Source organism: Narcine bancroftii, chromosome 7 (genome assembly GCF_036971445.1).
Source record: "Narcine bancroftii isolate sNarBan1 chromosome 7, sNarBan1.hap1, whole genome shotgun sequence".
NCBI classification, from domain to species: domain Eukaryota; kingdom Metazoa; phylum Chordata; class Chondrichthyes; order Torpediniformes; family Narcinidae; genus Narcine; species Narcine bancroftii.
This window is the reverse complement of record NC_091475.1, coordinates 177,849,620-177,865,261: the sequence shown is the minus strand read 5'-3', so window position 1 is coordinate 177,865,261 and position 15,642 is coordinate 177,849,620. Positions and strand designations below refer to the sequence as shown.

General features: G+C 36.6%; 1 protein-coding gene across 2 annotated transcripts in view; it reads left to right on the top strand.

Annotated features, from left to right (window-relative positions):
- Positions 1-14,421, top strand: part of usp12a (ubiquitin specific peptidase 12a) — a 71,722-nt gene extending 57,301 nt beyond the window's left edge. For both annotated transcript variants that reach the window (XM_069891483.1, XM_069891482.1), the window contains one exon: positions 11,649-14,421. In XM_069891483.1, coding sequence (XP_069747584.1) covers positions 11,649-11,750 — 102 coding nt within the window. In that variant the 3' untranslated portion in view covers positions 11,751-14,421. The remainder of the gene's footprint in view (positions 1-11,648) is intronic.
- The last annotated feature ends 1,221 nt before the right edge of the window (positions 14,422-15,642 follow it).

The window sequence follows — 15,642 nt, the reverse complement described above, 5'->3', positions numbered from 1 at the left end:
GTCCCAGAGCCCCTAACCTTAGACAGGGGGAGACCATTCACTTCTGGGCTCTGGGCAGCACTGGTTAACTTCCTGGGGACACAGTTCCACACACCTTGCCCAATGGGCTAGTGGAGTGCTTTCACAGGCACCTCAAGGCAGCCTTGATGGCCCGGCTCAAGGGTCCCAACTGGGTTGACGTGCTGCCCTGGGTCCTGTTGGGGATTAGTACCGTGCTGAAGGAGGACTTCAATGCCTCGGTGGCGGAGATGGTCTACGACGTGCCCTTAATCATTCCCAGGGAGTTCCTGGCCCATGATAAACATCCAGAAGACACCGTGGCAATGCTAGAGAACTTTTAAAAAAATTTTTTTATTTTTCACACTATGAATCATATTGACCAAAATACACATAAACATTTCCCTCATGAACATACTGTAAGGTAAAACATCATGAGATGGGAATGTGTAGGGAGTTACCCTGTACAGGGCAGTAACAAGAAGGGGAGGTGTCCTTGTACTCCTGTTAGGTAAAACATCATGAGATGGGACCGGAGAAGGAGTCACCCAGTACTAAGGAGTAACAGAATGCATCCTTGTACTTACAAGATAAGAGAGACATTGATGGATTGAGAGGCAGGAAGCTAGCAGGGAAAGGATAGCAACAGTTTTAGTCATTGGACAAGTAATGATATGATGATGTTCTAAGCACGTATCCAAGGGTATAAAAAATCACCATTTTGCTGATAACGGCAGAATGCATTCTCCGACTAACTTTGTTAGTCGCAAGTGTTACAATCCGGTAATAAAGAACAAAGAACCCTGATTTCGACTCAGCCTGGTGTTTGTCTCACTCATTCATGAACAAAGCAGACCTAACAATACACAGTGTCATTTTCTCTCCTTCCTTCCCTCCCTCCTTCCCACCCCCCTCCCCATCCATTAAACATTCAACATATATGATACATTAAACAATGTCATCACTCTCTGAAAATAAACAAGAAAATTGTGTCATCTACTTTTACACACTAGGTCAGTTCATTTCGTCATCTTCTCATTCTGTCATTTTAGGTGATGGAGGTCCATGGTAGGACCTCTCTGTTGTGTTCCATGTACGGTTCCCAAATATGTTTGAATACTGTGATGTTATTTCTTAAATTATATGTTATTTTTTCCAATGGAATACATTTATTCATTTCTATGTACCATTGCTGTATTCTCAGGCTATCTTCTGATTTCCACGTTGACATTATACATTTTTTTGCTACAGCTAAGACTATCATAATAAATCTATTTTGTGCTTCATCCAAATCGAGTCCAAGTTCTTTACTTCTTATATTACTTAGAAGAAAGATCTCTAGATTTTTTGGTATGTTATTTTTTGTGATTTTATTTAATACCTGATTTAGATCTTCCCAAAACTTTTCCACTTCCTCACATGCCCACATTGCATGTACTGTTGTTCCCGTTTCCTCCTTAGAGCGAAAACATCTATCTGATACTGTTGGGTGCCATTTATTTAACTTTTGGGGTGTGGTGTATAGCCTGTGTAACCAATTATATTGTATCATGTGTAACCTCGTGTTTATTGTATTTCTCATAGTTCAGGAGCATAGCTTTTCCCATGTTTCATTCTTTATCTTTATGTTTAGATCTTGTTCCCACTTTTGTTTGGGTTTACAGCTTATTTCATCGTTCTCTTTCTCTTGCAGTTTGATGTACGTGTTTGTTATAAAATAATTATCATTGTGTCTGTAATCACATATTCAAAACTGCTTCCTTCTGGTAGCCTCAGCCTGCTTCCCAATTTGTCCTTCAAGTAGGTTTTCAGTTGGTGGTATGCCAACATTGTACCATGAGTTATACCATATTTGTGCTTCATTTGTTCAAAAGATAATAATTTATTTCCCAAAAAACAATTTTCTATTCTTTTGATCCCTTTTCTCTCCCATCCTCTAAAGGAAAGGTTATCTATTGTGAAAGGGATTAGTTGATTTTGCATCAATATTAATTTTGGTAGTTGGTAATTTGTTTTATTCCTTTCTATGTGAATCTTCTTCCAAATGTTGAGCAGTTGGTGCAGTACTGGTGAATTCTTATGTTGCACCAGCTTTTCATCCCACTTATATAGTACATGTTCAGGTACCTTCTCCCTTATTTTATCTAGCTCTAATCTGGTCCAATCTGGTTTTTCCTTTGTTGATAAAAACCTGATAGGTATCTTAATTGTGCTGGTCTATAATAATTTTTAAAGTTTGGTAGCTGTAAGCCCCCTTGTTTGTACCATTCTGTTAATTTATCTAGTGCTATCCTTGGTTTCCCCCCTTTCCATAAGAATTTCCTTATTATTTTCTTTAGCTCCTTGAAGAATTTCTCTGTTAGGTAAATTGGTAATGATTGAAATAGGTAGTGTATCCTTGGGAAGATATTCATTTTAATGCAATTTACCCTTCCTATCAGTGTTAGTGGTAAATCTTTCCAATGTTCTAAGTCATCTTGTAATTTCTTCATTAATGGCTGATAATTTAATTTGTATAGATGGCCTAGATTATTATCTAGTTGAATACCTAGGTATCGGATTGCTTGTGTTTGCCTTTTAAATGGTGATTCTTTCTTAAATTTTGTGAAATCTGCATTATTCACAGGCATCGCTTCACTTTTATTTGCGTTGATCTTGTACCCCGATACTTCTCCATATTCCTTCAATTTCTTATGTAATTCTTTTATTGATAATTCTGGTTCTGTTAAGTATACTATGATGTCATCTGCAAATATACTGATTTTATATTCCTTCTCTTTTATTTTTATCCCTCTTATTTTATTTTCCGTTCTTATCAGTTCTCCCAAGGGTTCTATAGCTAACGCGAACAGTGAGGGAGATAGTGGACATCCCTGCCTAGTTGACCTGCTTAATTTAAATTGGTTTGATATTTTATATCCATTTACTGTCACTTCGCCAATGGTCCCTTATATAATGCCTTAATCCAATTAATATATTTCTCTGGTAGGTTGAACCTCTGTAGTACTTTGAATAAATAATTCCATTCTACTCTGTCAAAGGCTTTTTCTGCGTCTAAGTCAACCGCCACTGTTGGCGTCTTGTTTCCTTGTACTTCATGGATTAACTTACAGATATTATCTGTTATTCTTCTTTTAATAAATCCAGTTTGAACTAGTTTTACTATTTTTGGTACACAGTCGGCCAATCTGTTTGCTAATAATTTAGCTATTATCTTATAATCTGAGTTGAGTAGAGATATTGGTCTATACGATGCTGGTGTTAGTGGATCTTTCCCCGTCTTTGGTATTACTGTAATTATTACTGTTTTGCATGAATCTGGCATGATTTATGTTTCTTCATTCTGGTTCATTACTTCCAGGAGAGGAGGAATTAATAAGTCTTTAAATGTTTTATAGAATTGGGAGTCCGTCCTCTCCCGGCGTTTTATTGTTCGGTAGTTTTTTTAATATATCCTGTATTTCCTCTATTTCAAATGATTTTATTAATTTGTTTTGCTCCTCTTCTTGCAATTTCGGTAGTTCAATTTTAGCTAGAAACTCATCTATTTTGTCTTCTTTCCCTTCGTTCTCAGTTCGATATAATTGCTCGTAGAATTCCTTGAAGTTTTCATTGATCTCACTTGGGTTATATGTAATTTGTTTGTCCTTTTTCCTTGATGCCAATACCGTTCTTTTAGTTTGTTCTGTTTTAAGCTGCCAAGCTAGTATTTTGTGCGTTTTATTTCTCCTAGCTCATAATATTTCTGCTTTGTCTTCATTATGTTCTTCTCCACCTTGTACGTTTGTAGTGTTTCGTATTTTTTTTTTGTCCGCTAATTCTCTTTTTGTTGTATCTTCCCTTGTTGCTAGCTGTTCTATTTCCCAATTGTAGACCTTCTTCATCTTGGTTGCATAACTTATTATCTGCCCTCTGATGAAAACTTTCATTGCATCCCATAGTATAAATTTATCTTTCACTGATTCCGTATTTATTTCAAAGTACATTTTAATTTGGCGCTCAATGAATTCTCTATTGCTAATAACAGGGGTGAGTGATCTAGCTTCATATTCCATTTTTCTAACTCTCCCTTGGATGTGGGCTGATAACAGGAACAGGTCAATCTTTGTGTATGTTTTATGTCTACTCGAATAATATGAGTATTCCTTTTCCTTTGGGTTTTGTCTCCTCCATATATCCAAACGTTGCATTTCCTGCATCGATTTAACCATAAATTTGGTTACTTTGTTCTTTCTGCTAGTCTTTTTTCCAGTTTTATCCATCTTTGAGTCCAAATTAAGGTTAAAGACCCCTCCTATTGGTATATTCCCCTACGTATCTACAATCTTCCACCTTTTCTAATCTTTTCCCTATTTCTGTTATGACTATTCTACTCACTTTTTCTTCTGTACTTTTCATTTTTCTTGTTATTTCACTAAATTCTCATGTCAGCCATTCTTTTAATGCTTCCACATATTTTTGGAAATTTTTTTTAATCTATGTTGTCCATTCACTTTACCTTCTATTTCTCTGTGCAGAGCTTGATGTTCTCCTTCTTCTTCATCTGTGTCTGCTCTAGGGTTTCTGTCTTCTATTTCTCTTCCTTGTATCTGTGTTTCTTCTGACTTTCTTGTTGAGCTGCTTGTCTCAGTTTGTTGGGTATTTTTTTTAATGGTGTCTTGATGTTGGTCCTCTTCTTCTGGGCTGGCTATCTGTTGTGTCTCTGGTTTCCTTTTTTCATTCTCACCCCTCCCGTTCCCGTTATTTTCTGTATTTTCCCACTGGGAGCTCTGCTGTCGGGTCTTTCTCAGCTGTTCTGTTGAATTCCACTCCACAGCTGGTCCCCCCTCACGTCGGTGTTGTCTTTGTTGTGCGCATCGCGCATGCGTGATTGCGCATGTCTGTTTGGCTCTGTGACCTATCTTTGCAGTTCTGCGTTCGATGAGTCGCGATCATGCAGGGTCTCCACTGACCTCAAGGAGTGGGCTCTTCTTTTCACGGCGGGTCCCTGCTTCTTCATACAGGTAAGGCCTTCACCTTTCTCTTCCAGCATCTTTCTTCTTTTCTTCCCGTTATTTTTGGCTTTTCTTTCTTTGATGCCATTTTCTCCGCATCTTTATTTTTTATTTGTTGTGATTTGTGTGTCTGGGGCTTTGTTTTTTCCTCACTTTTTTCCTTCATTTCTGGAGAGGGCTGGTATTCTCCTACTGGCCACTACTCCATCACGTGACTCCAGTTTTCGCAATGCTAGAGAACATGCGGCGAAAACTGGGTCCTTGGTCTCACGGCAAACTCCACCACATGGCCAGCCCAAACATAACTCCCCCATGGATTTAAAGACTTGTTGGTACGTATTTGTGAGAAGGGGCGCACACTGACCACCCCTATAACAACCCTATGAGGGGATCGTCAGGGACAACGACTCCACCTTTGTCCTTGACATCGGCGGTAAGGAGAAGGCCAAACTGATCAAGACAATGGCCCGATCGCCAGTTCTGGATGGGGTGTCGTGTAGCGGCCCACAAAATGACCAACGAATGCGGTGACCGCGCGGACCTGTGGGTGACACCAGCTGTCATCCCAGGTGACCTCCTGCATAGCGGGAAGATGAGGAACGCTAGCCAATGCCAGGACAGCGCTCCAACGATGTGGGGCCATGACATCAGTGCCTGGGGCTCATATAAGTGCAATGGCCAGAGCAATAAATCAGTCTTGTTTTCCGAGGCTTTGGTGTGCATATTGTTCTTCTCCATGCTCGCGTAGCATGAACACTACAACATCACCTGCAAATATCTTAACCTTGTATTCCATTTGATTAATTTTAAAAAAACTTCCTGGAGATAATGGATACCCTTACCAACCAGATCTAGTTAAATGAAAGGGTATAGATATCTGCCATTTGCTGTGACTTTAGCTATAGGTCCATTATATAAAGCTTTAATCCAATTTGAAAATATTTGTCCCAACCCAAATTTTCTAGCATTTTAAACAAGAAGTCCCATTCTAATTTATCAAATGCTTTTTCTACATCTGAAGCCACTGCTACATTTTCCCCTCTCTTTTGTGCCAAATGTATTATTCTCAATAATTTTGTCACATTATCCGCAGATTTTTTAAAACATATCTGATCCATATTTATTAACTTTGGTAAAAATTTTGCCAACCTATTCGCTAATATTTTTGCTACAATTTTATAATTGCATTTAACAATGAAATAGGTCTATATGATGATGGTTTTAAAGGATCCCAATTTTTTTTAGTATTAGTTATTATTGCTGTATAAAAAGATTCTGGTAAAGTACGTGTTTCTGCTGCCTCCATGAAAGGGGGAATTAATTAATCTAATTTTTTTTATAACATTCAGGCAGGAAGCCATCTTCTCCCAGAGACTTATTACTTGGTAATGAGCTCAATGCTTCCCTCACCCCTATTGGTAAATTTATTTGTGACAGAAAATTATTTTATTATCATTTTGAGACCCTGATTGTTATAGATTAGTATAAAATTGTTTAAAACTCATTAATTTCTTGAGGTTTATAAGTAATTAGATTAAGATCAGTTTTAGTTGCCATAATTGTTCTTTAAATTTGTTCTGTTTTTAACTGGCATGAAAGGACCTTATGTGTTCTCTCACCTAATTCATAATATCTGTTTAGTTCTTATTGTCTTTCTCTGTTCTATGTTTATAAAGTATTGAATTATCTTAATAAGTCATCACTGTTTCTCATTAATTTGTCTTTGCAAATCTTTTTCTAAATTTATTATCTTTCTCCAATTGTTCTACCTCTTTCATATGTCCTTAATTTTAGAAGTATATCTTATTATTTGACCTTGTAAGTACACATTCATCATGCCCTATAAAATAAATTTATTAACTGAATTAGAGTTGGTCTTAAAAAAGGATCTTATTTGTTCTGTAATAAAATCACAAAAGTCTTTTATTTTAATAACGTAGAATTAAATCTCCATCTATCAACTGATTCTTTTTTTTCCACAATGTTATTGTCAACAACAAGGGAAAGAGTAATCAGATAAAATTCTTGCCTATTAATTAGCTTGTTGGATTCTACCCTGAAGTTGTGCAGATTTAAAAACAAGTCTATCTGAGAATAAGATTCATGTCTATTTGAATAAAAAGAATAGTCTCTTTCTCTTGAATGAATTCTTCTTCATGCATCTATCAAATTTAAATCTTTCATTATAGCATTGTAGCTTTGGCTGCTTTTGTCTTTGTTATTGCTCTTGTTGATCTATCAAAAACTGAAACTGAACAAAAATTTAAATCCCCACCTATTAACATATTGTCATGTGCATTTGCTAAGTTAAGAAACATTTCTTGTTTAAATTTTTCATCATTTTCATTTGTTGCATATATTCTGAAGTGTCCAATGTTCTGAAAAAAAAATTGACAATGTACCATGACATATGCAGGGTCAATTACGACATTTTGTATTTTAACCAGAAGACTCTTTATTAAAATTGCAACTAATTAAATGAAGAATCTGCCACATATCATACCCAATATCTTTATTAGCTTCTGATGCTATTTTTCAATTCAATGAGTTTCTTGCAAAAAAGCTATATCTACTTTCATTTTCTTAATATGTGCCAGTATCCTTTTTCTTTTCACTGGGCTGTTAAGCCCATTAATATTAAAACTTAGTGTTCATTAATTTACTCATTAATGTTTTTTAATCAATTTCAAACATTACTTCCCCTTTGCTTGGCATCTCCTTGGTAATTTGAACTTTTATTATCTATCGTTTTAAGATGTATCCACCTCATCAATCCAGGTAGGAAAAAAAAATTCAGATTTTTTTCCAATATATAGAATTCAGTAATGTTAAGAATAATAATAGAATAATAATAGAATAAAAATAACAACAATCTCCCATTAATGTTGTTTAAATAATACACAACATTACCTCCTCTCCATTCAATGGGTTATGGCCCAGTCCATAATTGCACATGTGATTCGATAGAAGTCAGTTCATATCACTTCCAACCCCCTCTTCCCCTCCCCCCCAACCCCCAGACCACAGGGATATTCACTGTTATTCTAAACCCATTTTTCATTTAAAGAAATAAAGAAAAGAAAAATCACTCTTTATTAATCAAAAGATCTTCATTTTTCATGTGTTGTGCCGCCCCTGTTCAGCCTCTTGCCGAATAATTGGTAGACTGTCAGCATATTTTTGCATAAGAACAAGGTCTATAAATAATTTATTTGCTCCCTCTTGCACAAAGATCTTGAGAGTCACAGGGTGGCATAAGATTAATTTATAACCTTTTTTCCACAGGGTATTCTTTACCGGATTCAAAAAAAAAATTTTCAACAGTTCAAAACTTATAAAGAAAAATCTTATTTCCATGATATTTCATTGGAATCTTTCTCTCTTTGGCTTGTTTTTCTGCTAGTTCTAATATTTTATCTGACTTGATAGTGAAGAAACTGTATCAATATAGATCATAGTTTTTGTTCTGGCGATGGTCACGGTCTTCGAGCTCTACGTGCTCTTTCTATTTCAATTACATCTTCAAAATCATTTTGTCCAAGAACCTCAGGAATCCATTGCACTAATGTTTTCTAACCGGTCTACTTTTTCACACAGTTATTTATTTTCAGCAACAAGTGCATCCGTTGACTTTTCCATTTTATCCATTCTGTCCTGAACTATTTCCGTAACCAAATTCCGCATCTTTGACTCTCCTCCATATTTTCAAATCTTTTTTGCATTCTATTTCATAATATTTCTACATTTTTCTTCCGATTGTTTAATATCCAATCTTACTTGCTTCAACTCTCTCATTAACATTAATGCGGTCTTGGCTGTGTTTTAAGTTTGCTACCTCCTTTGGTAGCATTAGGTTGTGTCATATCTTCCAATCTGTGCATGCGCAGTACCGCTTCTTCATCCTCGTCCAATCTCTCTGTAACTGCAGCTAGGATGGCACTGAATATCATTTAGTAGGAGCTCGTGCCATGGCGCCAGGATCCATCTGTGTTAGGCCTTGCTTCTTTTCCTTGTCATTTTTCTTGGCATGTTCCTGACGGGCCAGTTTTTCCCCCTCTTTGGTGACATAGAAAAAATACTTCCTGTTTATTCTTAAACAGCTTCCAAAACTCTGGTTTCGATCTCTTTGCCAATTTTACACTTTTTAAAAACTAATTCCCGGGAGAGTCTGATTTCCACTTCCTGACTCTACCTCTACACGCGATGTCCCCCAGGTCAGCTTGTTGCATGATGTCACATCAATAACCTTGCACTCAACATGAGCAAAACCAAGGAGATGATTGTGCATTTCAAGAGGAAGTTAAGGAACACGATCCAGTCCTCATTGAGGGCTCAGTAGTGGAGAGTGTCAAGATCTTCAAATTCTTGGGTGTCAGCATCTCCGAGGATCTGTCCTGGAATCTGAATGTCAATGCAATCATAAAGAAGACTCGCTAGTGGCTATACTGTTTGAGGAGATTCAGTCTGTCACCAAAGGCTCAAACTTTTGCAGGTGTAGAGAGCGTTCTGGCTGTTTGGCACCTCTGTACCAGACAGTGATGCAATGCTTAGGACAAGATAAAAAAATTTCCAGAGGATTGTTAACTTGGTCTGTGACATCACAGGCACCAGCCTTCACTTCACTGAGGATATCTACATGAGGTGGTGTCTTAATAATGCAGCCTCTATTCTCAAGGACTCACCATCCAGACCATGCCCTCTTCACTCTGCTACCATTGGGGGGGGAAAGGTACAGAAGCCTGAGGACGAGCATTCAGTGGCACAAGGGCAGCTTCTTTCTCTCTGCCGTGAGATTCCTGAATGATCAATGTTAAAGACATTGCCTTACTTTTCATGCACTTGTTTATTTTTGTAAGCTGGTTTGTGTGAATGTTTTCACTTTAACGCCGCTGCCAAAACAATGAATTTAATGACTTGTTCATGACAATAAATTCTGATTCTCAGCACCTGCCCTTTGTAAGGATGTCATCAGTGTCTCCATTCTCACCAGCATTTGTTCTCTACAAGAAGCTTTCCACTCCAGGGTATCTGAAGTTTCCTTTCTCTGGAAACATGGATTCTTCTTACCATTGTCGGATGCATCCAGGACGTCACTTATTGACAGTTTCGCCAGCTTTAACCTGATCCCACCAGTCATGTAATCTCCTCCCCATCTTTTTCTGCTCTCCCCAAAGACAACTTCGGATTGTCCATCCATTCACTTCCACAGATGCATTCCCCTCAACCATAGGAGGTACAAGTCCTGTCCCTCTACATTCTCTTCTCCATCCAGGGACCAAAACAGCACTTCAAGTTGGTGGAAATTCACAGCACCTCGTTCATCCTTGTCTTTTGCATTCTGTACTTTTGATTTGGCTTTCTCAACATTAACAAGACAAGGGATGTACTGGGCAACTACTTTACTGAGCACCAATGCACTGTTAACAGTGGATATCTGATTGCAAGCAATTTTAATTTCTTTTTCCATTCACACACTGGCTTGTCTGTTCTCGGCCTCGTGTGCTGACATAGTGAAGCTAACGCAGACTAGAGGAACAGAACCTCATTTTGCACCTGGGAAGTCTAAACCCCATTGACATGAACATCGAATTTTCCAATTTCGGTTAACCTCCCTCTCATTTCCTTTTGTATTCTTTTGATCTACCCAAGTTCCCCACACACACCTTTCTTTCCACAGCACTCCTCCCAACCCCTGTTACTCAATTTATTTCCCTTCCCCAACCTGGCTCCATTTATGCACCAGATAGGCACTCCTCACACTGGTCTCCTTTCTTCACAGTTCCCATCTGTCCAGTATCCCTCCCTTATCTAGTTCCACTCCATACTTTGTTGTCAGTTTCCTTAATCTGCGGCTCTTAGATTCTACCTGTCACCTCAGCCTCTGGCACAACTCCATCCTTTCCTACTCCTATTTGGTTCCATCTGTCCATCAAACCCTCCTTGCCTGGATCCACCTATTACTTTAAAGCTTCTGCCTCATCCATCCCCCTCCCCTCTTTAATACTGACTATCCCCTCTACACTCTTGGTACTAATGCAGGGTCTTGACCCAAAGTGTTAATTCTTTTCTGTTAGAAATGCTGTTGAATCCACTGAGCTTCTCCAGAAGCTGGTGTTTTGCATTGTTAGGGCAAAGATTAGGAAATGTGTTGGGGGAATAAATTAGATGGCACCAGCTGGGACTGGTTTGTTCCCACTGGCTCAGAATGGTTTGTGTGCAAATATGAAATGAAGATAAATTTCTCTATTAAGCCTGATTTGAGAAGGATGCACTCCCCATTGATGGATTCAAAGACTTTGAGATTACATTTAATGGTTGCTTTTCTTGGAGTATAATTTAAGGACTGGTTGGGTTTGAAAATTTTCCTGAGCCCTCTTGCAAAACAAGTGATAGTAAATCAGAACACTGCAATATCCACTTTTGATTTCTTGTCACCCTTGTGCTTCCATTAACTTTAAATTCTCCACCCAACACAGTAGATTGTTAATTTGAGACTTGATACCAAGGAATGTAGATTATCTGCATCTTTAGGATAAGCCTTTTTGAGATCCATTTTAGCCCTAACTGTATTGAATTGTTTTTGAGTATTTTGAAAAACTGAGCTTATGAGAGTTGTACTTTTTCCTCCATTAACATTATTTGTTATCTATCAAACAGAAAATAGATGCACAAGCCATTGAAGAGTTCTATGGATTGACTTCCGATATCTCAAAGACCTCTGAATCTGGCTATATCCTTTTCTACCAGTCCAGGGATTAAATAATGCAGAACAGTTCCATCTCACTCCCAAATGCTCAGCCTTGAGGAACGAGGCACTGAGATCATGCAGAAGATGGAAAACTTCTCATTGTGTTTGTGGAATTAGGGTTACACCAGAGTAATACTGATTGTAATGATAAATCCTAAGTATCCATGTGATGAAAGCAGTTTTATTCCTTATGAACATCACATTGAAATAATTAACAGCTATGTATGTTTGCATAAGAGGGCCACTGAGCTGGTGCTAGAATGTTGGTTCCAGAACTCAATTTGATGTAATTGGTGTGATGCATGCTAATGCATATGTATGAAACCAAAATGAACTGATATTTGATTAATCTTCCCATGTTTTAAGTGGGCATTTTAAGTTGAGCATTTTTTTTTTTCCATCCTCAAATTTTGGAACTACTGAAGTAATTTGTATCTTGTAATTGACCAAAAATGATAAAAGCTTATATAACAACTTTGCGCAGGAATTGTCACCAAAGACCATCATGTTATGATGGACTTAAAACAAAAACTTGACCAACATCTAGTCTTGCAGTTGTCTATTTTCAATTTCCACAAGTTGAATATGTATTATTTCAGCAGGTCTTGGTGTTGAGTTGCATTAAATTTGAAGTTTTTATTTTACTATCTAATCATAAATCTGAACTCTTTGTTTCAAAAAAAATCTGGTGCTGATTACTGGAGTTATCGAATGCACAAGAAACATCAAATAGGTGAAGATTTTAAAAACAGCAGAACCAATAGCAGAGTTGTAGAGCCTTGTAAATACAACATTAAAACATTTTTAGTGTCAAAAAGATAACTACATTTTGTAAGATTTTTTTAATCCCAGAGGAATTAAGTGACAAAGGGTTACAAAAGTAATTCCAATTTTTTTTTGTCTCCATGCAAATATATCATGAAAAAGGTAAATGACCATATTTTAAATGCCTCCATAGAATAAAATCCTTCTACTGTTCTGGTATATTGGAGCATGCACTAATTATTTTCAGTTGTATATAGTATATAAATAATATGATTATACATTTTAAAGTTCAGTAGTTTGTATTAATTATCTCATTTCCTATAAATCTTTGGTTGCTTATTATTGTGTAAACTTATTCTGTCATAGCATCTTGGAATCTCTCCTGTGTTCGCATTAACTTGTACGTCAAATGAAGTGACAATATTTTGCCTGGGAAAAATATGTTCTGTGCTCCCATACACTTAAGCTCACAGTCACAGGTGAATGTAATATTGGAAGACACTGTCTACAGCTTTTCATTTCTGTTTATGGGTATCAAAGCACACAGTTTATATAGTTCCCATAAATGGCAGTTTTTTGTAAACATTCCTACTTCCTGTATTAGTTTCAAATCAAGTTCCATCAAACCTAATATTAAATCTTTGCCTGGCTTCTCCTTATGATACACACCAGTCCATGCCTTTTTAATGAAAGTTTTGAAGCTGTCTGATTTTAAATGTCTAATTGGAAGATAGATTGGAATTTAATTCAACAGGATCTGAGCATCTAAGCTACTGATTGATTGAGAGAGTTTACTATATTCATCCTATATGAATTTTAAAGTGGCCTGCAAAAACTTTAACCTAGGGTTTAAGACCAGAATCACTGTTTTGAATAAACCAGGTGGAAAATTTTCCCACCTTTCACTTGTACAGTACTTAATATTAATACTTTGAAATCCAATGAAGAATATCTATCTGCTGCTAAAAAAATAAAAACTATTCATCAGAAAACATTCTGTAGCTCGTAGAATAATGCTTTTTGATGTGTTGCCTCAGGAAATACTGTGGTCTTAACAAATGATGCCATTTCATCTTTGGCATTTATGTATAGATTTCATCAGAGCTATATAGTATTATATTATTGTGGCAAGTTGTGGGCAACAGGAGTTCAGTCTGATTGGCTTCTAAGTAGGTCATGTAGCTGTTTAAGTTCAAAAGGTAGATTTTTTTTTCAATTTAAAAAAATTGTCCTTAAAGCCTGTTGGACCAAAAAGTACTTCAGTTAATGCCCTTCTATCCCTGCATTAAAACACCTTTTGGGATTCAGGAATAGGGAAGCTATGTATATTCTGTTGAACACACTTTTGCTTCCTCTGCCTCCCTACTTTTTTCTTTGGAAGGATTGTACATTTAATACTCACTCTATAGTTTTTTTTTAAAAGAGAATGCTACAATTAAATAAAAGATGATCCAAATCATTGGTAGAATGAGAAACGTTTTGAATATTGCAGCATTATGCATTTGTTCCTGTGTGTGTTCGGGCTTTGTGAAACAATGTATTGGGTGTGGATTTTCATGATTAGAAATTGATTTGGCTATTGTATTGTAGTCAGATGGTGCATAGTTTGATAAAGTACTACAAAATTGCATTTTAGCCATCAGAAATCAGGGGAAAAATGTAACTAGTAAATAATGGAATTGATTTGTGTCTTTGTCAAGAAGTTCTTTGGGACACAGCTGAATATTTTGTATATTGCATCAGAAATTTCTACAGAAAAAATGTATGTTCTTTGATAGCATAATATTGTATGTATATATACAGTATATATATATTGAAAAATTACTCTAAATTATAAATTGTTGCACTTTTGATACTGATTTTTAGGTGTATTTAAGGGGTTACAAGACAGACTGTTGTTTAATTATGTTTTGTCTTACATAAATAAAAAAAAATATATAATTTACTGGTCTAAGGACTGCTTGAATTTTATTTCTCTTTTCAAATGATGGAGATTTTTCTTAAAATGTGTTATATAACCATATAACCACTTACAGCACAGAACAGGGCAGTTCGACCCTACTAGTCCATGCCGTAACAAATCCCCACCCTTCTAGTCCCACTGACCAGCACCCGGTCCATACCCCTCCAGTCCTCTCCTCTCCATGTAACTATTCAGTCTTTCCTTAAATGTAACCAATGATCCCATCTCAACCACGTCTGCCAGAAGCTCATTCCACATCCCTACCACCCTTTGCGTAAAGAAATTTCCCCTCATGTAACCCTTATAATTTTCCCCCTTCAATCTTAAACCATGCCCTCTAGTTTGAATCTCCCCCACTCTTAATTGAAAAAGCCTATCCACATTTACTCTGTCCCTTTTAAAATCTTAAACACCTCTATCAAGTCCCCCCTCAATCTTCTACGCTCCAGAGAAAAAAGCCCTAGTCTGCACAACCTTTCCCTGTAACTCAAACCTTGAAATCCTGTCAACATTCTCGTGAACCTTCTCTGCACTATCTAGTTATCTAGTTACATTTTATTGCACAAGATAATACTTAGTCCTGTTTTTTTTAAAAAAAACCCTGTTAGAATAAACGATCTCAACTATAATATTTGTAGTTTGTCACAGTTGTCAAAAAGAACAAAATTTTGATACGTCTTTGCTGAGATGAGTAGGATGGGAATGTATTTCATAAATATTTTTCACTGGGGGTTAAGACACCTGGAATGGCACTTGTTAAAAGTTTACAGCATTCACAAGTGCTTGTTGGTTAAATTTAGTATTGCTTAAATTTAGTATTGCTTAGTTGTATGGCAGTCTTCAAACTTATGGTATTTCAAAATGTTTAAATATTATCTATTGCATGTACTTTTTCACACATCATTTGCCACAAAGCTAATTGATTGGGCTTGTTTTGTAAACAAAGTGGAGTCTGTAGGTGATGCAATGTTGTACAGGAAGATCTTATTAGATATGAATGCACAATGTAATTTGTCCCATTTTGAAGTAAAACATTTGTAGCAAGAAGATCTAATTGTAGCCCAATTATTTGAATTGCGATCATAGTATTTTATGCCAAAAATACTTGCCAGGACACTATTTACAGTCAGATTTTAAATCTAGATTTTATAATGCAATCTCTGACCTGAAATTTC